At 29.8% G+C, this 27,926-nt stretch overlaps 1 protein-coding gene and 1 long non-coding RNA gene across 11 annotated transcripts; one reads left to right on the top strand and one right to left on the bottom strand.

Moving 5' to 3' along the window:
- Positions 1-77: 77 nt before the first annotated feature.
- Positions 78-27,543, bottom strand: LOC107997756 (axin). 10 transcript variants are annotated; one of them, XM_062081701.1, is made up of 10 exons: positions 8,241-8,531; positions 7,378-7,873; positions 6,674-7,033; positions 6,189-6,344; positions 5,118-5,922; positions 4,619-4,783; positions 3,183-3,868; positions 2,772-3,082; positions 2,331-2,626; positions 78-2,234 (listed from the first exon to the last, which is right to left on the bottom strand). In XM_062081701.1, the coding sequence occupies exons 4-10, from the start codon at positions 6,253-6,255 to the stop codon at positions 2,108-2,110; spliced, it is 2,457 nt and encodes an 818-aa protein (XP_061937685.1). In that variant the 5' UTR covers positions 6,256-6,344; positions 6,674-7,033; positions 7,378-7,873; positions 8,241-8,531; the 3' UTR covers positions 78-2,107. The 10 variants fall into 10 exon arrangements, with proteins under 10 accessions (XP_061937685.1, XP_061937687.1, XP_061937689.1 ...); XM_062081703.1 differs by having other exon boundaries at positions 6,748-7,033; XM_062081705.1 differs by having other exon boundaries at positions 7,594-7,873.
- On the top strand, positions 15,730-21,044 carry LOC114577529 (uncharacterized). Its single transcript, XR_003697687.2, has 3 exons — positions 15,730-15,991; positions 20,093-20,185; positions 20,265-21,044. It is a non-coding gene; the product is annotated as an uncharacterized LOC114577529 (long non-coding RNA).
- Positions 27,544-27,926: the final 383 nt, after the last annotated feature.

Genomic DNA, 27,926 nt, shown 5'->3' with positions numbered 1-27,926 from the left:
TACAACTTCATACAAAAATCCCTGAATGATACAGATAAAGGAAATCTCTAAAATAATAGAATACAATAGATCTCATATAATCCAGTGAAAATGGCATTATTATTCTCAATACTTTTGATATACAATAATAATCATTATTAATTAATTAGGTACAGGAACACTTTATCATTCGTGGTATTAATTAAAGATAATCAATTACATACAATAAATTGTTATCAGCCATGGTGCATCGCCTCCTTCGGTATCAATTTCCAATGTAGATACTACATTTTTTTAATTTCATTCCATCAAAAGTTTAAAAATCTGTTGTTTAGGAAGCGAGCGCCTACGACTATTAAGAATCGAACCAGTATGCGAAGGCCATTCGAGAAGATTCAATCACACGTTCGATTTTTAATTTTTCTTTTCTCTTCTTTTTATGTTCTAATTGGTTTTCTAACAAAATTGTTAAAGACAGAGAAAAAGAAAAGTAAGAGTGATCGTATTATTATTGACGAAAACTCGATGTTGAAACATAAACGTTTAGAAAGTAACGATGCTGATAGTATTCTTTAGCGTTATAACGATTACTAATGATTAAGCTTGCAAAGACTACGATGAAGTTTGGAAAAAAATATATACAAAACGCTCAATGTATCAAATTTATCCTCTCGATATTAGACCCGCTGGTCTCCAATTTAATAAGTATCTCTTAACCTTTTTTTTCCTTAGGCTTACTTCGACCTTACTGCACTAAAAAGGCACAATTTTTCGCACCTGATAAAACATCGTTACGGTCTAGATACTAATTAATCTTTTTTTTTTCCACCAAAGTACTTGTTTCCCCGATGCCAAATGCATATTGCGCGTCTATTTTTCCAGTATGTGTTACGTTTATGCAGGAGCTTATTTTACAATGTCAAATGGATGATAATGGTGGTATGACAAAACATGATTCTTAAGAAGATACACTATTTTGAAGCGTTTAAAAAATAAATAAAATGTGGACATTTTTTTCACATATAATTACTAAATGAAAATTTTTATAATGTAATATAATATTATAATATAATATAATTTTTAATAATAATATAATTTTAGTTTTCCATTTAATAATTATCAATAAAAAAAATCCTATGTTTTATTGATACCTTAGACATTTCAATGTGGTGTACCTTCTTAATATTTTTTTTCGCAATATCTTCGAATGCGCGATATATTACGTATATTAAACAGAGCGTGTATTTATAATGCACGTAATATATCTTCTTAAAAACTAATTTGTAATAATGTTCTTTCCTATGTAAATCTAGGGTCTATACAGACCTTACTAAGGCGAATCTACGCGGGCCTTTGTACAGTCGTTTGGAAAACTATGGGAAGTCTTTAAAGGTAGTACATAATCCTAACGAACTAAAAAAAAGAGGAAGAATTTTAAGTTTTTTTAGACAAATATTTAATAAAATATTGATAAATAAATTTTGATAAATTAATTTTTATTATCGTGTTCAGCAATATTTTAACTTTATTATTGTTTAATATTTATTACTTAAAGTTACAAAAAATATTTTTTACTGTTTTATTTGATCTTATTAGCCTGCATTTAACACATTGATTTTCTAAGATTATTTTTCTAATTAATTTCAAATTTGAACATTATAAAAAAATAAAATTTATAAAAAATGTCTAAAATATAACGTACAATTTTTTAATATTTTAATTTATTAATTCAGTTATTATAATTTAAAATTGATTTTTTCTACTGAAAAAAGAAAATATTTTTTTTAAAAGGCCGCTATTTCTTCATTTTTCAAAATTATAAAAAAATTGTACATTATATTTTAGATATCTTCTAATAATGTCCTACTAAACATGATAATAAATAATGTTGTATTTACTATTTTGTAACTTTAAATGATAAAAACTATACAAGAATAAAAGATATTGCTTAACATGATATTAAAAGTATCAATATTTTATTAAATAATAATTTAAAGAAAAAAATTTTAAATTTATCCATTTTTCTTTTAGGTCGTCAAGAGAATGTACATCCTTAAATAAAATTAGTTGCGGCACTTGTTCGAAGATAGCACGTTCTTTTTTTCAGAATAATCCTTGTTTCAGTCTATCACTCGAGCGTCTTAACTTGCGCCATAACTTTACCCTCCCATAACGGTAGGACTTCAGAATCGTCGGTTATTTCTTCTTGAATAACCTTTGTATCCAAGTCTTCGCACTCGGTTTTAAAGAAATATCTAAAAAAAAGAAAAAAAAAGAATAGATATAATGAATATATAAATAATATTCAAAAATAAAAAATATTATACAAATAAAACTATTTATGCATTTACCGATAGCTGCCTTTTTTAGGAAGGTATTCTTTAAATTGTTTTAAAGTGATATTGTGACCAGGAATTTTAGTCCTATAAGGAAATTGTTCGTCACAGAAACTGAACACAACGGTGGTAAAATCTCCAATATCTTGCTTCGTCTTCTTTAACGTTGATTGATTAGATTGGACATAAGATTGACTTTGCGTTGTAGGCTCATACGATGATTGTTTAGAAATATTAGAATGACGCTGTTTATTCGAACGTGCTCTATCTTCTTCTATTAATCTTCTTCTTGCTTCTTCTAATTGGGTTGCCTATATAAAAAAAAAATATATAAATTTAGATTTCTGATAAATATAATTAAAATTATTGTTATATTCAATTTGATATATTATTAATATATCATATTATTATATATTATTAAGAATAAATAATATAAAATAATATAAAAATGTTTACTGTATGAGGTTGTGGTAAAGGTGGCATTCCTGGATCTGCAACAAAAGGTTGAGCAGGAACACCCCATGTTTCCCTGTTTGTCCTTTCCAAAGAGCCACTACGAGAACCATACTTCTTCCCATGACGGCTATGTTTGATATCCGCTTTTTTATCAGTTTCTTTAAGCCACGATAAAAGACGAATATCTTTGCTAATTGTCGATGGTGGTGCATCACTTACAACGCTAACACCACTATCAGTTAATTCCGTCATAGATTTCTTTGTGGCTGATCTTCTAGTCATGTCTGACCTTCGGAATCTTTGATCATGACCTATAAAAAATATAATATAATAAATGTAGAATATATATTTGATAAAAATTTAAAATTCATTAAAATGCATTATTGATTTTATATTTGTTCTAAATTATACCTTGAAGATATAAGTCTTGTTTATGGAGGGAATCGGCATAATCAGATGGCACGGATTTAGATTTAGGCAAGTGAGATCCTAATGAACTCATGGAGCCAGCTCCGACAAGATCGCTGCCTTCTTGAAAATCGTGAATATTACCGCTATCTGCTGAAAATGTAGAGAACACGTCCTTTTCTTTTCTTTGTTTATACGGTCGTGGATAATTGTGCGTAGAACGTCTTCTTTCAGGCGAATGCAGTCTTGGAGATGAAAGTCCTGGAGATCGAGAAGGCGTTAGATCCGACCAAACTCGTGATACATGTTGGTCCAAAATTGCTTGATCGTTATCTTCTTCTATCATTAACTTTTCTCGTAATGCATCAGCTAGCGCTTTGGCGCTAAGTGCTCCACTTGACATTTCCAATGATGGATCTTTATTAATCGCATCACTCTCTTGCAAATGCCTATCGAGTTTTTCCTGAGATTCTCGTTCACGTTTAACGTTCTCCAACTTCTCAATAAGCACTTGAGCAAATTCTTCCGGTTTCAGAGGATGCATTAAGTCACGCGGTACTCGCTGTGTACGAGGGATGATAGTATGATGCGCCAGCGGATCACGATTTAAACTAGCTGAATCTTTAATAGCTCTACTTTGTCTTATATATTGTTTTTTACTTCGTTGTTTACTTATTGATGCTCCATCACTGTAAATGAGAAATATTTAAGATTTTATATGTTATTAATATAATAAAATATGAACATAATTTTTCTATTTTATCCTAAAAAGCTAATTGGTTATATTTATATCAAGCAATGTTATTTTTATTAACTGCATAAAAAAATATCGAAAAACTTAGTATAAAGATATTCTTAATATTTTAATATCGCAATATTAAATTATTTTAATTTTAAATCTTTGAATAAAAATACAAATAATAGAAAACAAGCAACAAAGCAAATAATTATGTTTTTTTTATTAAACTTTTGATATTATAATATTATAAATAAATTTTAATATTATAGATACAGAAAATATATTTTTTCAGCTTTTCATAGATATAAATTTTAATAATTATGATATATATATATATATATATATAGTCACTTAAGATATGAAATAACTTAACATTTTGACTAAGTTATCTCTAAAAATTCAGTACAAAAAATTAAAATGAAAATTGTGAAATTTTATGTACTGTATCTGTAGATTTATATATATAAACTTAGATGTATGATGTAATATGAAATGTATAAAATAGTAAAAAAAGAAATGAACATAAAGGAAACATTAAATAAGACATTTATTGAAATATTTTTATTGTAAATTCTATTTAGAGAATTTATTTAAAAAGGATAAGAATTAGAATGGAAATTACTTTTAAATAGTAATAATCCTATTATAATATATATAATATACATATAAATTATTTATATATAAAATAAGAAAAACGTACACTGATGAATCGGTGAGAGACATATTGTCTGACTCAGTTCGTGCATCACTGCTTAAGCTTTGAAGTTCTGAATCCTGTCTGGATACTGGGTTATATGAGGAATATTGTGCGTGCAGTCTGGGTGCGAGCATATGATATGGACTAGTTCCATGTTGCAAGTAAATGCTATAGCGCCACGCAATATGTCAAATCAAAATAAAGAAAACAAACAAAAAATTAGAAAAAGTTTTGACGAAAAATATATTATAACAAACCTCAATACATTTAATAAAACAAAAAAATATTCATATTATATCTTGTTCTTTAATATTTAATTTCATGAATTTTGGAAATACTATGTATTTATATAAAATATTATACACTACAAAACATTGCAAAAAATCCACACAACAAGCTTAAGGGAAAAAAACAAAGTTGTTTATTTAATGCAAATCTAACTCTAAAAGCATACTAATTAATAAATATTTTAAGTAAAAGTTATATAAAAAATATATATTACCCAGCATACGCTTCTGGCTTTGGTCGAAGATCCAACGCCCTAGTTTGTTGAGTAGCCATAAGCATATCTTTGGTCAATCTCAGTTCACCTCTCAATTCCCCAGGCGTTTCACTAGCTGAATGTGAGCTATGTATGGAACTAACAAATTCACTGTCTTCGTGGACAGTGGGCAATAAACTTGGCCCACAAGAAACAGACATTTCTCGACTGGATCCCGAACTAGGACATCCACCAGAATCCGGGTTTTGGCAGGACTGAACGTATTGAAGATACATATCAGATCGAAGAAAGTTTGGATATGTAGTCTCATTAATAAGACGTTCAACTTCCAACTGTACAGCGTCAAATACTTTTTCATCCGCTCTTCCTTCTTTAACCCGACGAATAGCCTCCTTTCGAACATCTTCTGGTATAGCTAACTGTGATTTGAGAAAGAACTTTCTGTAGATAAGTTTAACCAATTGATTTATCCTTTCAGGATCATCTTGTTCCTTAAGGCCCTCACAGGCAAACCAGAAGTTAAGAGGATTGGCATGAGGTCTGCCTTCTTGATCCAGATATTTTCTGAACAATTCCAAGCCCACTGGATCCTGCAGCAAGGAATGCAGGTTCCTGGCCCACCGCAAGCAAGCAGGTGGTGAATCACTTTCCATAGTTGTCGTACTACAGCAACCTTCCGGTTCAAATCCCAAAGGTGCCGAAGCATCGCAACCTGAAGCTGTTGGTGTTGCAAGAGAAGAACGCCTAGGGGTCAGAGTTGGACTCTGTGGACGGAACCTGCTGACGTAGTTTCCTGTTTCCTCTCCTATAAAATTTTTACATTTTATGCTTATAGTATTAATAACATAAAAAATCAACAACCTATAAAATATTATATATATTTATGTCACATAATATTTTAATTTATTATAATTAATAAAATTGTAAATAATTTCATTAGATTTTGATAACTTTTATTAATTTTACTAATATAATAGTGAAATATAAATTTAATAATTTATAAATATTTTCTCAATAATGCGTATAATATACTTATATATATAGCTTAACATATATATTTATATAACTTACCAGGCACTGGTGGCCGTGGAGAGTTTTCATTGAAGCAATGTGCTTCGTTCTGTCGAGATCCACTCATCCTATCTATTATGGCCTTCACGTATTATTTTGCGCTTTATATTTAATTTAGGCCCACAATGCCTCTTAGTAGACATGGTTAATCCAAACCTAAGACAAATATAATAATTTTTCATATATATTATATATTTTATATATTTATTATATATTTTCATATATATTATACATTTCATATATATTATTATAAATTTAAATATATATATATGTATTTATTTTTAAATATTCAATGATAATAAAACTTTCAAATATATTTATATTATTATTTTTTTATAAAATAATAAAAAAGCTATTAAAAAAAGCTGTTAAAATCTAATTTATGTATAATTTTTATATAGTTTGATATAATTTAAATATCAAACTATTAAATATGGGATATATAATGATATAATATGGAAAAACATATTCTTAATTCAGAATACTCGAATACAAAAGCCCCAAGCTAGGGATGCTGGATCGATCGAGCCCTGTGGTGAGTCATGTACCAATTAAGCACCTAAGGATGGTTTTCCTATCCCGAAGAACTCTAAGGGCGGAGCCTGACAGAAAAACTGTAGGGTAGCTCCTGGCAGTCTGCGCATTGAAAGATGCTTCTCTATATATCCCTATTGGTCCGCGCAGAACATTTGTGTGGTATTGATCGACAAAAATTATAACGCAATCCATTGAACACTACAGTCAACCCCAAATCCAGCTCAGTTTCCAAAATAAAATTCACAGGAGAATAGAATTTTATTTTGACAGGATGGATAGATATTAATAGTTCCATAGAGTAGGGTATCCTATACAAAGAAAAGACTATTATATCCCTAAGGTTTAGTCTTTTGTTATGATGAGCTATAGAAATATGATTTCATAAGCCTCCTATTATAAGTACATGTATTATATTCATATTTGCATGGATAGCAAAATATAATATTATTAATTAATGATTTATGTTTAATAATAATGATTATTATCCATTTAATGTCTAATACCAAAACAGTATCATTATAAATATTAAGTACATTGAATTTATTACAAATAATTTATTTTAAAAATATTAATCTAAATTTAACTCCAGATCTAATTAATCTAAATTTGAATTATTCAAAATAAAAATAAAAATTAAATAATATTTACTTACTATATTTAAGATGAAAATTGAAATATATCATGTAAAAATATATGTAATAGATATTAGTAAATTTTTGATATATATAAAAATTCTATATATACAACTATAGAAACTTGATCTCTACCTGGATAAGAGGGAAAATATGAAATGAAAAGCTGTCATAATGAATCATCTCACTTCAGTGCACATTTACCTGTATTAAAGGATGAAAAGAAGTGTACATACCATTTTGCTGGTGCTTTTTAGGAATGACCTTGGAAACTCTATAGCTTTACAAAATCTATTATAATTTGTACAATTATATTGACCTCTAACACAAGTACCTTCTAACTTCTTTTGTTATAGAACAGAATGAACATACGATACCACTGTTGACGCGTCTCTAGGCAAACTGAGCTAAGGCTGCGTCCTGACCAGGACTGACGCTACAGTCAGGACGGGTGGAGTAGGGATACAATGTCTGATCTTGTCAGAATGAGAACCGTACAATTCTGATATTTCTATTCTAAACAAAAATATAAAAAATTCTAATCAAAAAGTCATATTAATACTAAAAATCTCTTATTTTTGAATAATTTTTAAAAGATTTATTTTAAAAGGAATATAAATTGATCAATTAATAATAATTCATTTTCATAAATTATTAAATATAGCAAAACATCAATCTGATAATTTGTATTTCTTAAAATAATATATTACATTATTAAACCATATAAAATTTTCAAAAATTTTTTCTTAAATTTCATAAATTTAAATTTTATGTGTTTAAAAATAAAAATTAAAAATAAAAATTACTAACAATAGTTAGTAATATATATAAAAATAGTAAAATATAATATACTAAACTTATTATTTTAAAGAATATCATTTACCTGACAATTTTGAATTATATAAAAATTAAATAATTCATTTTTTAAATATAAATGAATTAAAAAATTATAATGTAAAATATAGACGTTATCTTTTTTATATAATAATTATATGAAAATAATTTAATCTTAAAAAAAAATTTTTTAATTTTTCACTTATATATTTTAAAATCAAATAAATAAAATCACTATTTAAAAAATATAATAAATTAATATAACATTTCATAAAAAAGAAAAATATAGTGCTTCAACCACCTGTAAGCACAGATACTGCTTCAGTAAAAAAACCGTTATGATTTTATTTACAACTTTGTTCTTTTCATGCTAACAGATGGCACTAAATTCAGTTTATCATAATTCCTACGTTATAAATAATTATAATAATATTTTTAACAAAATTTCTTTATATATTTAATATATAATATTAAATGTTTAAATATTTATATTATACATTTTAAAAATATTATATATTTTAAAAATATAAGTTTATTTAAATAAGAAAAAAAATTAATTTTTAAAATTCTAAAATATTTTTTTTAATTTTAAAATTTTATTAATAACAAAACAATAATTATTGAACCATAATCGAAAATAAAAATTTATCAACTGATTCTTATTTTAAAATATTCTTTTTAATATTAATATTTTGAATTAATCTTTAAAAATTATCTCTTTATCTCTAATTTTTTTATAAGGATATTTATAAGAATATATATATAATTATTAATATTTATAAGTATCGACAAACCATAGATTTGTATGAAATCTAAATATTTTCAGATTGTCTTTGGAATTATTACTAATATTTAATGACGTTTATTATATATAAATATATTTTATATAATTATAAAAAATTTATAATAAAATAATTTAATAAAATATTATTAAAAAAATAAATAAATGTAAAATATTAAGAAAATCTTTGAGAACTTAATATTTTTATTAATGTTATAATTTTAAAAATATTAAATTTAAAATGAGACTTCATTGTCAATGTAACGAATACAAGATAAACTTCAAAGTATTCAATCTTTTAAAAAGAAGTACTTCTTCGTTAATCACTACGAATATTTGAAATATAAATTCAAGGATGATTCATCATTCAATGTAGATACTTCATTAAAAATCTTCAATTTAAATAATGACCAAAGTGTGAGAATAATCATTTCAACCTTATACACATTTCCCTAATATCTTCTTCATTTTCTACTTGCTTAATGATGTCCGTCGTTATAATTATTCGAAGTACAGTACTGTGAGATATAATTATATGTCGAAAGAAATGCATCGCGTGAATGAAAAATTATTAGGATTGTTGCCTATAATGTTAGAAATTTTTAAGTGCAGAAAAGGTTCACTGAATTTTAATTTTGAATAAATCACCCTTCGACTTTTCAGTACGTTTCAAATATTAAGACTATTGTTTCAATATTTGAATAAATATAAAGATTTTATCTTTTGAAATATATAAAGTATTTATTTCATTTCTCTTCTCATTTTCAAAATTATATTAATATTAATTATATATTATTTTTTAATTACATGACATAATTTTAAAATAAATAAATTATATAATAATGATAATTATAAAATACTTTTAACATTATATAATTACATAAATAAAATTGATTAAAATTTGCAATATTATTATATATGTATAATTGAATTAAATTTTTTAGGTGAAAATCATTAATTTAGAGAATATAAAAAAGCCATCTGGACACGATAGGAACAAGATTCATCTCCAAGTGACACGGTATGTGCTCTTTTCGCTTGGTCGGTAAATACTAGGATCGGTGTTACCCTGCATACCGAACGGCTTGATATCGACGAATAAAAATGCCGTGGATCTATAGAAAGGTATTCGTAGATATTGAAATTTTCTCGAGCGTACAAAAATGTATCAACCATATGGAATTTAAATCCTGTTTCCCACTCGCATTGCATTTTATTCGTCCGAAAATATTTCTCGGTTTTCTCGAGAATGTTGAAATATTAAAACTTACAATACTGTTATTTTTTGCAACGCTATTTCAATGATCTTATTCTATTTTTGTACTTTTCTTTCTGAAATATTTATTATTCTTTTATTCTGAAATATTATAATAATAAGTTATAAATATTATTATTCTAAACAAATGATTTATTTATTGTTATTGCTGTAAAGTAACATATTACTTTTAATAGAAAATATGAAATTCTATTACTAATATTATTATTATTATTATCAAATGTAAATGTAATTGCTATGTAAATTTTAATTGCAAAATAATTAATTTTATTTACAAATATTACTATTTTTATTTATACGATTTTATTTAAAAATATCAGAATATTAATTTTCTAAGCCATATCATTAAATATTTTTATTATTGATTAAAACACGCATATCGAATCCAAATACATTGTATTCCATGTTTCTTATGCAATTATTACTTTGTATATATATTTTAAATTTTCATCCAATTCTATATATCAGGTGTTCCAAATTATTTTATCTTTATTAAAATTAATTTATATTTTGTATTAAATTTTTTTTACTGCTTTATATATTAAAAAAGTATTATAAAAAAAGTAATTAAAATTCTAATTAAATAATTATATTAAATATCAATTGCAATGACGAATAGAAGGAAAGATAAAGGAAAATAATTTTCAAGAAGTTTTCTCTTGAACGTAATTAGCATTTCTCAAAGATGCTAATATTTATCTTTTACAATGAAAAAAGATTGAAGAAATGACAAGTATTTCGAAGTCACCGGTTAGATGACGAGGCGAGGGAAGGGCCCTAGCTCTCAAAGAGCGTGGTTCGCCGAGCGAGGCGTTCCGAAAACCTGTAATTACGGACCCGACGTACATCAAGCGGTGCCGCCAGCCGCCAGCCACCAGCCACCAGCCGGCGAGGTCTGTGTCTTCCGTCTCCCTTTTTGCCTTTTTCTCTCCTTCATCGCTTTCCTCGTCTTCCCTCTACCTGTACCGTCCTGTTCGTACTTCTTTCTTTCTTTCTAACCTCTTCATCCTTCTCTGGTGTACGTTTACTCGTTCGTTCTTCCGTTTTCTTTTCTCTTTTGTCTTCTCTTTCGTTCTTTCTGTCCACTTTGAGCGGCCTCCCGCTTCGACTCCGACAGCGGTCCACCTTATTTGACCCTTTCCCCCTATACGCATCCAAAGGACTCTCCGATTCCTCTTTTATTTTATCCTCTTACTTTACTTACTCTCAGTTTCTTTCTTTCCTCTCCAGCATTTCTTCTTCGTCTCTTTCTTTTTATCCGCTTCTCCTGGCCCTTTCTCTTCTTTTTCACATCTTAGATTGCTCTGTCGGCAATCGCGGCTTGCTACTTGGAATTGTCCGAAAAACAGATTACAACAGGAAGAAAGAACGAGTGGAAAGGGAGAAGAAACGATGAGCAACATTTTTCATTCTTCTTCGTTTCTTTCTTTTTGAATTTTTTTTTTTTTTGCTTTTGTTATCTTTGATTTCATTACGATATAACGTTTGTATATCGAAATTTATCGGGTTTTTTATATATCCTTTTACAGATCCTTTGAACTAACTCTTTTACAAAATTCGTACTCCGTTGATAACATTCTTAACATCGACGAAAATAGATATATATATATATATATATTTAATATTTTACTTCGATCATTTTTTATGCAAATCTGACATGTCTGTATATTTTAGAGATATATTTTTTGAAAGATATTAGCATAGTTTAATAAGATACTGACAAATTGAAATGATTTGCCGGAAACCAGAAATGTAAAGAAATCTCAGTACGGCACTGGGCAATCCGAAGCTTCTCAAACGAGAAAAGCACACACGACGCCCATTCAGCTAACCCTTTCAGGCTCTCTCTCACTCTTCCGGTACCTGTAAGTTTTCTACCAACCCACCCATCACGTCATCCTCCTCATGCGTCACCTTCTTCCTCCTTTCTTGCACCTTCAGGTCTCTAGCTGTGCTTCCACCTCCGGTAAAAATCTCTTTTACGCGCCCAACCGAGGAACTCTGTCTCAGACGATTCTATGCTTTTCTTACGACCACCATTTAAATTTCCACATGGCTTTACAGAGTATAATTCGAATTTTTTATCTTTCTCGACATTTTCGTTCGCCCTTCTTTTCGTCGACCTTCGTTTTTTCCACGCAGTAGTTACGAAACTTTCGTTAACACGACCGCGAAAAAATTTCTGATTCTTTCTCTCTTTCTCTTTCTCCTTTTTTTAAAGAAATTTTAAATTCTCGGAAAAGCTGAGTTTGAAGAAATAGAGTGGATCGAAAACATATCGGCTTTATTTTCCACAACTATGAGACTATAAATTTAAATATTATACAAATTGCACAGAATTATATTTTACTTTTCTTTTCTTTTATTAAACTATTTTTAAATAAAATCAAACACAAAAAAGAAGCAAATATATATTTAGGAATCAAATACTTATAATTAAAAATGATATATACTAGAAATCATTTTTGTTTCATTAACTTTTTTATCTCTTATTTAACAAATATAAAAATTTATTCTATAATTAATATAATAATTATTATTATATTATATATTTATTAATATAATTATTATATATTAATTATTAATATGATAATTGTAAATATTAATAAATATGAATATTTTTTTAATTATAAATTAGTAGTAAAAATCTAAGAAAAAACAAATATCTTATTATATTTATTTTTTAAAATCATTAGTAGAATTTTTGTCATAAATAACAAGTAGAATAAAATATATCGAACAGAGAATCTATTACTTTAGTCTCGTATTGATTCATAAATTTACTTTCGTAAATTAAAAGAAACCAGAAATCAATTTGGAAAATTGATATCATTACAACTAAATAAAACTTTCATTAAAAATATCAAAATATTTTGAAATCCATGCATCTATTTCGAACAAAATAAAAATCAATTATATTCAAAGAGAAAAACGATATACTTATTTGTAATTTTTGGCGGGAAATATTTTACTTTTCTAAATTTTTATTTTTTAAATAATTTTTATTTTTTAAATAATAATGAAATGATTAAATGGAAATAAAAAAAAATATTTTTATTTAAAGTGCATATATATATATATAAAAAAAAAAAAAAGAAAAAAAAATTCATTAAAAATAATATTTTTAAAGAAATTTACCTATTAATCTATTATATTTATTATTATATTATATTTTATTATATTTATGACCGACATTGATATGCAAGAATCAAACGTCAATAAGATCGGTATATTAGAGTTGCTCAATAATCAACATTCAATAAAGAAGTGAAATTTCTTTATCAACAGTATTTCAAATAAATCTTTACAATAACACGAAAAGAAACATTGATTAGTTTTTGTCTCGTTCATTTTTTAAAGCTAAAAAAAAAAACATACTATATATATTATACTATATTATACTATTTGTATAATTCAAGCTTAAATTACATAGCGTTCCAAAAGCAAATGGCAAAATATGTTATGATAACTATATACTCTTTTAGAGGTGTTAGAAATTATGTATCTAAGTATTGAGTGTCCATCATCACGATTATGGATTATCAATTAAATAATAAAAGCAATGTTATCAATGTCGAAACGGAAATGATCCCGATCAGGCCATAAACATGGCTTCTAAAGTCTTTTGAAGTACCGACAAGGATTTGTTAGTGAAAGACCGAGCGGAAACGGTCAAAGGCGTGTCACCGTTATCGCCAGATGACTTTATGTAGTGGTATTATGCCTCGCGAGCTGCGAATCTTTCAAAGAAACTTCTAAGGGACCGCTCGGCCGGCAGCTACATCGACCGTCGGTCGTCGACCGTCACGATCGCTGCGACTGTCGACCGCCGACCCTCGACCATCGACTTAGGAGAATGTTCACTGACGTGTCAAGATTCCTCGTCGCCCCGCCTTTCTCTTCTCAATTCCGATTGACCTTCATTCGTTGTTCCCTCTCCTCCCGCTCTTCACAATTAAGTATATGCTTTAGATTATTCCGACCAGACAGATTATTTCAAGATCAAAGATAAAAGAAAACATTTTCATTAGCATTAATTAAAATATTCTATTGCGAATGTCATATTTTTAATATTTAAAAAAAATATATATTTAAAATTCTATATTATTTGAAATGTAGGATGTTTTTGATTTGTATGAGAAAAATTGATGACGTTTTGTTAATAATTTTAAAATTATAGAGACAAATTTCATTTTTTTGAAATAAGAGTAGTTATGTATTAAAAAAAAAAAAGATTAATCGATTTTAATTTAATTATTTTAATTTATTTTAATTTGCTAATTTAAAAAATAAATTATTAAATTTTAAAATAAATTTAATAAAAAATATAGATTTTTTGTATAGTAATTAATTCTTTTGTTTTTATATAATATAATAATATTAAAAAAAATAAAGTTTAATGAAACGCGCATCTTTCTTAGCGCCTTTTATTGCCAACTTTACAAGATTATTCTAAAATACCTCATTTTCGTAGTGATACATTGATATATTTTCTTCATCAGATCTTCTTTATATTCACTTATTATCTTGTACATTTTATATGCTTTTGAGGCAATCACTTGTTTGTGTCATTTTTTCAAAAGTTCACATGTTACATGTAAATATTTCTTGTGCAAAATGTCCATAATTATAGGTAAACTTAATACCTTAATAAATTGTTCATGCAGAAATCATACTGAAACTTGTCACGCACAATTTCAGATTCAAAAGTTCCCTCTTTATGTAAAGTATATGTGATAGAATAACAAAGAAAAATCACAATTGTAGTTCATGTACAAAATGATTGATGTAATTGAACAGGAACTATAATTTTCAAATAATTACACTGTATATAGGAAATTTTGAGGATGTAATTATTCAGATGAAAATATTTGATTCTTTTAATCATATTTTTGATAATTCGTGTTAATGTATTTATGCACTCTTCTTGTTGTTTATTTTTGCACGTTTCATCGATTAAATAAAATAGCACATAGAAATAATTTGCCATTGTTATTTAAAACAAGAATATATTTTATCTTCATGAAAATTGTTTAAGCTCTGGTTCACAATGCAATCACCAAATCACTATTCACAAATAAGGAATTAAATTTTGATTATAACTATAGTTAGGTTAGTGAAGAATCACAAAGCTTTTGTTGGATAAAACATTCATAAGAATCAGGCTTGTGTTTCCAAAACATTTTCATCTGTACAAAACCCATAAAACGTTCCACGCATGGCTCTCGCGAAATATCGAGTTTATGTTTTGAAACAGGTTCATAAACCATGTCTGTGTTGACATCATTAAAATTACTAACTGCTTCACATTTTGTTCTATGTATACAAATCACTAAATAAATATATCATCACTTAAAGAAAATAATATAGTTTTCACAGCATAGATATTATTTTCATAAACGATAAAAATAATTCGATACAATTAAAATTATAATATTTTTTATTGTAGAATTATACACAGTGAGACAAATTCTATGAAAATTATAGGGAATTTCACTGACTGAAAAGTGTTAGCGAAACAAATATTTAAACGCAGTTAGATTATATATCGATAAAAAATGCCACTGATCAAACAAACGTATACTCTCTGATTGCCGGCTTGAAACTTTATTTTTATGAAATCTTTTCGTTTATACCGAATCAACGAAACGAGCATAAAAACAGGGGCTGAAGGAACAGTTCGGTTGAATGTGAATACGACAAAGGATGCCGAGGAAGACCTATGCCCCATACAACGTACACGGTAAGACTGAAACTACACAGTGACCGTAGAGCCAAGGGAGAGCGAGCATTATCTCTCTCCCTTGGCCTTCCTTCTCACTCTTACACCATCTTTCTTCGTCTTCTTTTCTTCTTGCTCTGCCACACCTCCCTTATGGCTACAACTGCTTCCTTCTTTCTTTCTCTTTCTCTTACAAAGTTTCCCTTCCCCGTGTTCCCCTGCCGGTTCGACCATGGTGGACGTAGGACAAAAAAGTGGTAGGGTCCAGGTATAAGGGCAAATTCTGAGTTATATATACGTACCTATCCATACTTTAAAACTTGCATGAAAATGCGAAGGTTTTCATAAATTTGAACAAGTAGTTAGCTTTAATGATGAGATCAAAGTATTTTTAAATTATTAAATTTGTATGATGAAAAAAAACGAGCGAAATAAAATTATATTTTTAAAGATTAAAGAAGTTTATATTATTATTATATAAAATATCGGTATTAATATATCAATGGTAAGATATATTAATATTTTTACTAACTGAATTATTTATATTTTTAAGGAAATATTTCTATAGAATATAAGAAATATTATACTATTGTAAATTTAAAACTAAATAAAATTATTAATTTTTAATATTATAAATATATTATTAAAATCGCTAAATAATCATTATTATAAATATCGTTTGATTAAAAAAAGTTAATATTATTATATTAAAAATACATATCAGCAATTTAAGTAACGCCACCTATCGTTATTGAGTTTTATTATCATTGGCGCCATAATATTTCTCTTTCTGTCTCTTACACATATTTACATTTTGATTACAAATATAATTAAAGATAAAAAAATAATTAATAATTAATAAAAATTAATTGCTTACATAAAAGCAATTAAATGAATAATATTAGTGAAATATATTAATAAAAATAAATGAAATATATTCGTTGTTTAAGAATTAAAAAAAGAAAGAATAAATAAAGTGGTTACTTAAATGTGTAAAGAATGGAAAAGCATAAGTAAAATCGTTTATCGTCAACTGTTGTCTAACACAGACGATCTCTTTAACTTCGTGTTCAATGAAATTCGATTGAAGTCGTTGCCAAACAACTACTTCCCTCCAGGTAAATTACAAGCCGACGCACTGATTTATCTTATCCAACTGCTTTAACCACAAATTTGTCGTGACGTTCTACGTAATTCTATCCAATATGCAATATCAACTTTTTTCCATTTTTTTTCTAATAGAATGTTTTCCAACATTCATTGTTAATAAATATTTAATTTCCTTTACTTTTATTTTTTATTTTATTTCATAATTTTAATAAAATGATAAAGTTAAAGTATTCATAATAAAAAATAAAAAAAATATATTTTATAAAATATTTTTCAAAATTTTCTTATGTTCCAAAATTCAATTTTGTATACGCACCTCTCTGATGTATTTAAGTTAGAAATAATTGTAAATTTTAGTTTGTCGTAGTTAATGGAAATAAAATTATTGAATATAATGGAAATCGACGATAACCGAAAAAAGAACGAAGAATTAGCGAAAGAAGAAGAAGAAAAAAAATAGAAACAGAAGGAAAGCGACGAGAAACGGTCTACCGAGCCGCCGAAGAGAGAAAGAAAGAGACGGATTACGAAAAGACCATTTGCGAGCAAAAGTGAGGAACTATATAGTAACGCATTGGTACTACTTGCACAAGGCAGAGCGAGCAAGATGCAGCAACGACGTGGCGGAACAAGTGAGAAAGAAGAAGAGAATGAGTGTGTAAAAGAGAGAGACAGAAAGATAGAACGAATGGCGCGCAGCAGTGGGGGAAGAAGAGGGAGAATTACGATGAGAGGGTATAAGAGAAGGAGAATCTCCGTTTGATCTTGCCGCCGCACGCGATCCCACACACATATATGCGCATGTTCTGGCCTCTCAATATGGATTCGCATGAATGCACCAACACATCGCGCCAGTTAAAATCTCTCTTCTCTCTCACCTTGCCACACAGTCCTGGGTGCTTCGATCGACAGTGCACAGCCAAGGTACTCTGTTGCTCTTGGATGTGTATAATAAACACCGTGCGAGCCAACTCAGCCGAGTCGCCTATAATTTCTCGCGGAAAATTATATGTTAATGCGCCCTTAATGGCGTCGTTCGTTAACGGGATCGTTGTACAGGCCCAAGGGATAGAACCGTGCCGAGAGCGCAATTCGATTCGCTCGAGCATGCCGCGAGCAGCGCGCGAGTCGTCATTCAACAACCTCGCGGTCATAGTTTCTTGTATTGCCTTTTCTTCTTGAATATATATATATATAAATATATATATACACATATATGTATACACTTATATAGAACATGTTGTGTACACGCTTCTTAGAAAAATCTCGGCGAATATCTTTAAAGCTGATATTATAATTTAGCGCGTGTATGCGCGCGCACCGATTCATAAATGCTCTTTATATATAGTAATCATTATTCAATGATTATATTTTTGACTTTAGATGGAAAAACAATTTTTTTCTTTATATTATAACATATTTTATATTGCCGTTGCGGCTTTTACAGATAAGCTAAACTCTTTGAACAAGAATCATCATTGCTTTAGAAATAATTTCTTTTAGCAATTTTGCTACACTTTTACATATATATTATATTTTGAATTTTAAATACTTTCTAATCGAATTAATCTTAAAAGTCAATGACGAGTTATATTACATGAAATTGTCACATAGCATATTGATTGTCAACTCCTATTTGATGAATCTTTGAAAATCATAGGAGATGTTTTGATTACTTTATATGGCGTAAATAAATTAATTTACATAATTTTTTCAAAATGCAAAAAATATATAATATATTAAACTTTACAGAATTGAATATTTTAAATTGAAAAAAAATTACAAAGAAAATATAGATGCAGCATTGATTCTTGATAGATTAAATTCCACATCTCTTATCATAAATTTAATGAATAAACTTATAGAACATAAGTTCTGATAATATATTTCAAACACAAAATACATTGCTCTATCGTTTCACGCATTATGTCCCTTTGACCATCTTCATGTGGCAGTATATATCAGTAGTTAATTATGGATGACATGGAAGCCAAAAGGTTAATCGAATTCATATACGCAAAAAATTATTTTGCATGAATCAGGAAACGATCGAAATATTCACATGATCGAAACGAACAATTATACGAAGCATCAGTACATATCGCGATAAGAGGATAAAAAGATGATAGAACAGTCTTTCTTCCCGAAGGTAGTAATACTCATGACTGTTTGATCGACCTCTTCGGACGGGGAAAAGAATTTCCCGTGGGTCCATGGTAGTGGAACAAAGTCCTCAAAGAATAAAGATCGCCCAGCTAAAAACGTGGCAAGAGAAGTGGCGCCTTTGACCCTCATTGTCTGCGCTCTTTGCCCGTCGCATGCACGGCCTAAAGGACTCTGTTTATCTTTTTCGCTTTCTTCTCTTCCCCTTCGTCTCATTCGCGACAATACATACATACTCTCTTCCCCTCTTCGCGCCCTCAGTAAGCCCCTATATGCGTAACTACACACCATGGAACCCTGTCTCTTTTCGAACGGTTTTTCCTATCAATCTTATACATGTAGTTCAATTTTCTCAAATCGATATTGGATGATTAAATCTTTTGAACACATCAAAAGGAAACTGTATTACGAATATCAAATGTTTATCTTTGATAGTATAATAAAATTATAAATATCAGATATAGAAATATAAAGAAATACTATTAAATTTAACTAATTTTTAATTTTATTCTGAAGAAATTAAATTCAATCAATTGTAATATACGAGGTTTATTCTATTTGTAATATTTATTTTTTAAAAATAAAATAGTAATGTAATTTAAATTTTATATTTCATATTTAAATTTTACTATATTTCTATAATTCAATTATTGATCAATCGTAAACTAACAATAGAGCCACTTGAAACTTTTAAATTTAAAAACATTCGCAAATAGTCACGAACAACCGTATAATAAGAAACCAAGTTTGAAAACTCGGCTTCCATGAAAGAAACGCCCTAATTATATCTCGTGGAAAAATAGGTACCGAGCAATTACGTGTTTTCATTGTTTCTTTTTTTTTTTTCAGGCCCAGTCTGCTCGTTAGTCGATACTCGTGGTTACCGATAGACTAACGAAACCTCGAATAACTGAATCAGACGATTCGCTTCTTATATAAAAGGTTTGTCTCATTCACCGGCTTATATCTCGCGTCGTCGTTACATGATATACAATTGCATGTAGATATATTCTTGTTTTAGTGTACTTGAGTCGTGATAGCACCGTATGCGACCGATGTATCACTGATGATACACTGAAAACCAGGTATAGTACTCACTTGGTCGCACGAGAAAGAGGATTGACACACAAATTGAAATAAACGAACTGACGACACCGAGAAACTGAATGATAAAATGGTGATGGGTGAAAGAATGAGAACACAAGAACGAGAGAGAGTGTGGAAGGGGGCACAAACAGTGAGAACAGTGCTACAGACAATAGAGACAATTATTGCACACAGACGGAGGAGATGATGGATCAAACGCGGTACCATTTCGGCGCCCCTTTATCTTCTTTCACTTATCTTTTCTTCTCTTCTCTTTTTTTTATCATCCCTCTACCACTGTCTACCTATAACCACCTCTAGTGAGCACTTTCCTCTCCCTTCCCCCTCTTATCGTAACACGTTTCGTGTTTATTTCGCCTTTTAACCTGTTTAACTTTGATACAGGCACACGAAATGCGATTCAACATTGCGCATTCAATCGTTCGTTTTACTATTAACGTACGCAAAATAAGATAATTTTATGTTACGAACCTTTCATTTAATGAAATGACGCAGATGTCTATAAGATACTTATAGAAATGTTTTAATAAAATGTATAAAGTAAACAGCGAATGTTAAACTCATCGTATATCTTTCAAAGTGATTCGAAGTGTAAATGTTGATAATGTAAATCTCTGTTCTCTGCTTTGTAAAATTAAACAAGAATAAATTTTCTTTTAAAAAATAAAAAAAGATCGAAATCCAAATATCCAAATATTTGTACAATTTTTTTCAATCTTTAATAGCAAATTTTCCAAATCATTTAGAAATACTCCACAGAGACTACAAAATTATCACATCACGAAAAAATTTGCAAAAGAATAAAATTACTTCACAAACAAATTACTTCAACACGAATTCTCTTGCCCAATTACACAGCTATACACCCTATGTATAAAGGCAATATCATGAAATGGGATTACACGCACGAATGGTGCCTCGAGATCAAGCAGGAGACACTTCTCCAAGGATTACGATTCGCAAGATTGAAAGAGTTATTTCAGGTCATAGGGTTAAGTGAACTACCCTGTATAAAAGGGAGCAACGCATGAGCCCACCCTCTGTTGTCGTGGCGCGTACACACAGTTATGGGAATCCCCTAGCGTGAACCGAAGATCGGAAGAGTGGGCGGTACCCGGTTCGTGATCGTGCCGTTTGATACCACGTGCTCAGTGTGGTTAAAGCACAAGGGAACTTTACGTCCTCTCATTTTGATATCAAAGAGTTTCTTCCCCATTCCGAGGATCTTTAAATCGATGTGCTTTGACTTTACGAAGCTTTTGCCGGTAACATCCTCCTCGTCGCCCTGACTCCTTCATCTTCCTGTTATTCTTAACTCTTATTTTTGTATACTACTTTCCTTTGCGTGCGCTGAAAGTGACTGGTAAAAGCTTTCACTTTATTGCCGATAATTGCAGAAGAGGAAGAGGTCGTTGTTCAAAGAAGCTTGTTAGATGCAATAAACGAAAGGTCAGGAAGACACGATCCCTTTTTTCTTTCTTTTTTATTTTCGTAGCCCACCCGATATTGGTTGTAGCGCACGATTATTAACATTTATACTCCTTTTCGATTCAATGAAATATTGTAATCGTATTAATAACGCCGGTACGATTGTTCTTCATGTTCCAGCCAATACCTTCGTGATACGAAAGTGAATCGCGTTATTAATATATCTGTACCTATCTGTATATAAAATGAGTCATGAATATGATAGAAGAGTTATAAAAATTTTTAACCCACTTTTTATCATAAATTCTACTTAGAAATTTAAGTATGCATTTAATAAAATAACGGGCATTATAAAACTCATACGAGGATTTTTTTTAATAAACTTCTTTAATGCTAGATTGCTGCTCTGGTAAATCTGTGAAAATTACATATTAGACTAGTTTTAGTGTTAAAAAATAATATTTTGTTTATTCTTATATTAATTTTGATTGTAACTCAATAAAGCAATTATGCGTTATCGATTTCTTAAAGAATAGAATTGAATAAAAGTTTTAATCGAGTTCCTTAAAATAGATTAACCTCTTGCCTTATAATATCGAGTCACACTCATGGGGCGAACTATTCTATACAATGAAAGCAAATTGTATTTATAACATAATTGGTTTGTGAACCTTGACTTTTAATTTTTAAATTTCAAATCTAGGCCTAATATGTGTTATAAATATTCATTATGATATTTCAGATTTATGATATTTTGAATAAAGATTCTAAATAATCGAAATAAATATTCTGTAAATATTCTAATATCTCTAGATTTAAATATAAAATATTAAATATAAATTAAAACATATTTTAGTAATTTATATTTAATATGGTTAATATAGTTTATATAGTTTTATATTAAAATGAAGAACAATTAATGTTCATTTAAAATAAGATAGATAGAAGAATTTGACGTAATTATCATATAATTATTTTCAAAATAATAACGAAACATTTTATTACTAAATATAAAGAAAGGATTGTAGTACAAATATAGCATAACGACTATATACCTGATATGATTATAAACGCCTCCAAAGGTGTTGAAACCATTAGAATTTAAAGATTCATATGTATCATAAATTACAAGTAGTTGGATGCAATTCTCTATTCTAATAGAAAAATACCGTTGGAAATAAAATAATACGAAGTAACAATGAAATGTTGTTTTCGTAATACTGATATACAGAGTGAATGCAAAATTTCAAGTAGTTTATAACATAAAAATTAACTAAATGCTCATTTAAATTACATTTTTTCAATTCTTGTTATTTCGAAAACATAAATGAAAGCGAGAAAATAACTGGTATATACAACAATTCTATTCATGAAAATTGAAAGAATAAATTGCTTAATGTCTAAGTCTGACAATCTTTCAAAAAATCAAAGTTAAATGTAATTCGTCTATTCAAAGTAAAATGTTGTTTTTATATATACTATACCCATTTTACTAAACACAAAATTGCTAAAAAAAAAAAAAATTAACTAAATCTAGAAACGTTAAGAAATCAACTAAAATAAAAGTGTTTTCATTATTTTTAAATGAAAATGAAAATAAAGAATGGTTTTGTTGTTACAAAATAAAAAACTAAATCATTTTTCTTTAATGAAATCAAAATTATTGATATAAATGTAGTTTCTTTTGATAAAAAATTTTTTGAAACTTTATTCTTCGATTATTATCACTTTGGTACATATAAGCAAAAAACGATAAATTAAAAAAGAAGAGTTACTAAATCTATTATCACATCAAACAACAAATGATAAAGGAAAAAACCTAGCACCGTTAAAAAATCAAATATTAAATCAAAGCATTCCATTTAATTTCCACGAGATTAATGAAAAACGTAGAACAAACGTCCCAAACGACAATTCCATTTTTGAATGGCAAAAGAGTAAATTACCAGGTGCCTACCGTCTCTCCAACGGAGCTTCAAAAATATCCGAGAATCGTAGAAGCAAACCGTGGTTCCCTTGCGAGTAACAATGGGAACACAGGAGAACGGCCGAGTGAAAGAGGCCGAGGGAAAGATGACAATATTAAGAAAGCTTACAGAAACGTTCGCCGTAAAGGTTTATTGGCGTGAAGGAGTTGTGGAGCGTGTCTACATCAAAGGCGACCGCTTCTGAACTCTCTATTCCCTTTCTACTTGAACCCTCGCCGACATCTCGTCACCACCTCCACTTCTATCAACTACCACTGGCGTCCATTCGCTCTGCCAAGGTTGTGCACGCAACCAGACACTCACCCCCGAATGTGTACCCTAGGCACATTCACCACGTGCGAGTTCCTGCACCGTTGGTTATTAACATCCATTACCATCTCAAACGGGACGCATTGCGACGCACGATCGAATCTCCACATCGATTAGGAATCGGTTAACTGAACGTAAGAAATGAATATATTATTTTTCCATTTCCTCGTCCAACGTTTGATCGTTCGAATTCCTTTATGTACATTCATCTACGCGTGTTCTTAATCTTTGAAAAGTTTAAAAGATGTTTTGAAACGATTGGTGGATATGAAAATAAATGATAAAAACGAAAGATTAAAGGATAGTTATGATGAAACGTTAGAAGATTAACCCTTGACCGATTCACCTTTAGTTACAAGGTACATCAATAAAAAATTTAACTATATAGTAATATAATAAGATACTGCGTGTATTCTTCACTTGTTTTTTTTCTAGATAGCTATTTTTCTATGCAGGAGATAAAATTTCATAATAATTTTCTAAAATGAAGAAGATTATCCGATAGCATATTTAAATTTGTTTGAAATGGTTGTTTATAAAATTTATAAAATTATAGTATTCAAGCATCTAAATTCTATTCATGGAATATTTACTTTTTTAAAATTTTTTATAATTTCAATGGAATTCTGTATTATTAAAAAAATTAAATTTATGTTTGAATTTATGAATTTATCAATTGTTATTAGAAAACTCAATCTAATTGAAGATTACCAAGACACTTAGCATGATATGATACTTGAGAGTGAAATTATCATAATATTTATAATCTTTAAGATATTCTAGAATTCTATAATAGCAGTTAAGGGTTAATCATTTTCATGGAATATGAAGAAAATAAGGATTTATGGAAAAACCGAATTTATTTTCTAATATTCTATCTTGGAAATTGACAATTTTGAGATTTGAATATTATTTCTACTATCAAATGTATCTTGTTGAGATTCATAAACGTATCTCACGATTGGAGCAATTGAGGTATTATCGGATAACGTTACACGTTACAATATGTTATAATTGAATTATTAGTATTTGGTTGTCAAGTCTAGCATGTAATTACCTGTAATTCATGCAATCTGTTAGTCTTTAATTATCAGTGTTACCTATCTAATTAATCAAAAGTCATCTTTTACGCTCAAATATTACTTAATTATAAAAAAAATTAAACTGAATTTTATGAGAAATAAGAGATTTTAATCTTCATTGTATTTTCATATAACAAATAGACTTGATTAAGATAATTACTTTCAATTAAAAAATATACAACAATTAAATGCACAAGTAATATGATGGAAAACATTTTTGTTTAACAGAACTATATGTTCTTATTCGAGTACGATATCGGTACGATGCATTAATTTAATGAGCTAAATCACGTATCATGATTTACCTTTACTAACATTCCATGAACATCAGCCGATGAAATTTCCCACCGTTTCAATCATTCAACAGTGATTCTCGACTGTTATACTATAAATAAAACCTTCATCTCATAATATATGTTATGATTCGTTTAATTGATCTTAAAATTTTTCATAATAAAAGCTAAATTATCTTAGAATCAATTGCAACCAATAATCTAAAAGGGAGAGAAAAAAAATTAAATTTGACCTTATTGTCAATACCCCCTCCTCCCACCTAATCAGATCAAGCATCTTTCCAAACAATTTCTCAATGGGATTGTAACTGAACCAGGAAGTAAGTAGTGTCTTAATTATTCACTGCATTTATTGTGAACTGTCGTCAATTACGGAAAGAAGCCCAGAATAATGGACGAGGAGCTCGCGGAAGAGAGGATAGTAGGGAAGAGTGAGGGTGAGGGAAAGAAGAAGGACTCACGTCGACTACGATTCTATCGGTTTTTACTGAATTATTTATAAAATCACTGATTGATATTCACGATTATCAGAAGAGGAGCGCGCTCGCACAACGTAAGCATATGTATTGTTTTGATAAAGAGAGCAGAGGAAGAAGTATGAGGAGAGAGCGCGTGTAGCGAAATCGTGTATATTGCGAGAGAATCCGCGGAGATGAGAGGACTCGCGCGCGGTGAGGTTTCAGGATGAAAAAGGAGCAAAGAAAAGAGGAAAAGAGAAAAAGGAAGAGAGAAAGAGAGACAGAGAGAGAACGAAACGGACGTGGAACCGGAACGATCGCGGAGGCTCGAGGGAAAAAAGGTAGGGCACGAAGCGAGGAACGAAACTGCGACTGGCAGAAAAGCTGGTGGAACGACTCGAGAAGAAAACGCACGGTTGCGTTCGGTGGTAGGTACGTCAAGAAAGAGAGCTCGATTCGTGAATACACGCGCCCCGAGACGCGCAAAGCTCTCGTGGCTAGAGTGTAAGCAGAGTGAAAGAGAGCGGGAAAGAGAGGGAACAGGAGAGAGATGGATAGAGAAAGAGGGAGGGAGATAGTCGATTCCCGTGAAAGAAAAAGGTGTAGGAGGGAAAAAGAGATGGAACAGGGGGCACAGAGATGAGGACGAGAAGAAGAGGTAAACGAAAGGAACAAAATGGAAAAAAATAAAAATCCAAGCAGAAAAGGGAGAAAGTGATCGGAGCGAATAAAACAGGATCCGGGGACGTAAACATTGCGGTGTATTTTGGAGCGGGTGATGCTCCGTGTTACGCACGAGGAAATCGTTTGTGTTATTTTTTCGGTTTTCTTTTTTTTTTCATGAGATTCTGCCTGTCGACGACAGTTAAACATCGCGAGTTTTAATCTTCTAGTATACAAAACACGACTGAATTGATACGCGCGATCCTGCGACAGGAAGAGACGATAGATAGAGAAAAAGAATGGTACAGGCGAAAGAGAAGTTAGCGGTAGATGAAAAAGAAAAGAAGCAGGAAAGAAGGCAAAGGAATAGAGAGAGAGAGAATGAAAGGCTGGAAAAAGAAGAGGAGAGAAAGCGAGCGAACCAGTGAGCGAGCGAGTGTGCAAACAAGAAAGACAAAGATAGGGAGAGGGATTTTAAGAAAGGAATCGGTGCTCTCGAAAAAGAAAAGACGGTAGTGGACTTACTCGGTATATCCGACGGTGCTTGTATTTGCTAATGCCGTGATGACGATGCGTCTCTTCGGCGAGACCGATGTTCCATGCTCGAAAATGTCAACTATTGACGAAAAAATGGTACGGACTGAAACGCAGACACATCGTAGCTCTCTTTCTCGTCCTTACTTTCTCGCTCTTTCTTAGCGACGACGATGATTCGGCGTGAACTCTCGACACTTCGACACGACGCACACACGCACCACACTCACGACGAAATATACACACTGCGTCGATCCACCGTAATAATAAAAGCGACTTGACACGCAGAAGGCATGCAAAGTGTTTCCCGCTCGCATCGAATAAACAGAGATCACGGTGAATTCACGGGAAATCAGACACTATACAGCTAGGCATTTCGCGGCTCGTCTCTCAGGCACATCTTGGTCGCCATCGAGATCTAACACGAGTGCGCGGGACGCGCACTCTCGCGGTCCCTGCCTAAAGTTGCCCCTTCAAAGACCGGCCAATCAACGGGCCGCATGGCCTATGCCCTTGCCGCGAGCAGTCCTGTATCTAGTTGACGCGCCGTCATTCATTCAACTCTTAGAATTTTGTTTTTATGAAACTTTGGAAAAATAGACAATTCTTTTTTGTTTTTATATTAAGATAAGTAATATTTTTATCGTGAATATATTTTAGTGTTTAAAAATATTGATCATCAATTTGTTTTAATGTTTTATGGCATTACTAATTAATGTTCTACCAAGAAACACATACACAGATGCGTACTTGCATATACTCAATGTATCATCGACAGTCGCGTATCTAATTAATTTATTGCCTTGCTCCAAAAATTTGTG

This window comes from Apis cerana, linkage group LG11, assembly GCF_029169275.1.
Source record: "Apis cerana isolate GH-2021 linkage group LG11, AcerK_1.0, whole genome shotgun sequence".
NCBI classification, from domain to species: domain Eukaryota; kingdom Metazoa; phylum Arthropoda; class Insecta; order Hymenoptera; family Apidae; genus Apis; species Apis cerana.
This window is presented reverse-complemented; position numbering and strand designations above follow the sequence as displayed.

Bases quoted from the DNA above. Each gene is read 5' to 3' on its own strand.
- LOC107997756 (XM_017056572.3), bottom strand. From the start codon at position 6,255: ATGAGTGGATCTCGACAGAACGAAGCACATTGCTTCAATGAAAACTCT. The intron at 5,923-6,188 runs GTAAGTTATATA...AAAATTTTATAG, and splicing joins TCCACGGCCACCAGTGCCTG to GAGAGGAAACAGGAAACTAC. The intron at 4,784-5,117 runs GTAATATATATT...GTGGCGCTATAG, and splicing joins AAGCCAGAAGCGTATGCTGG to CATTTACTTGCAACATGGAA.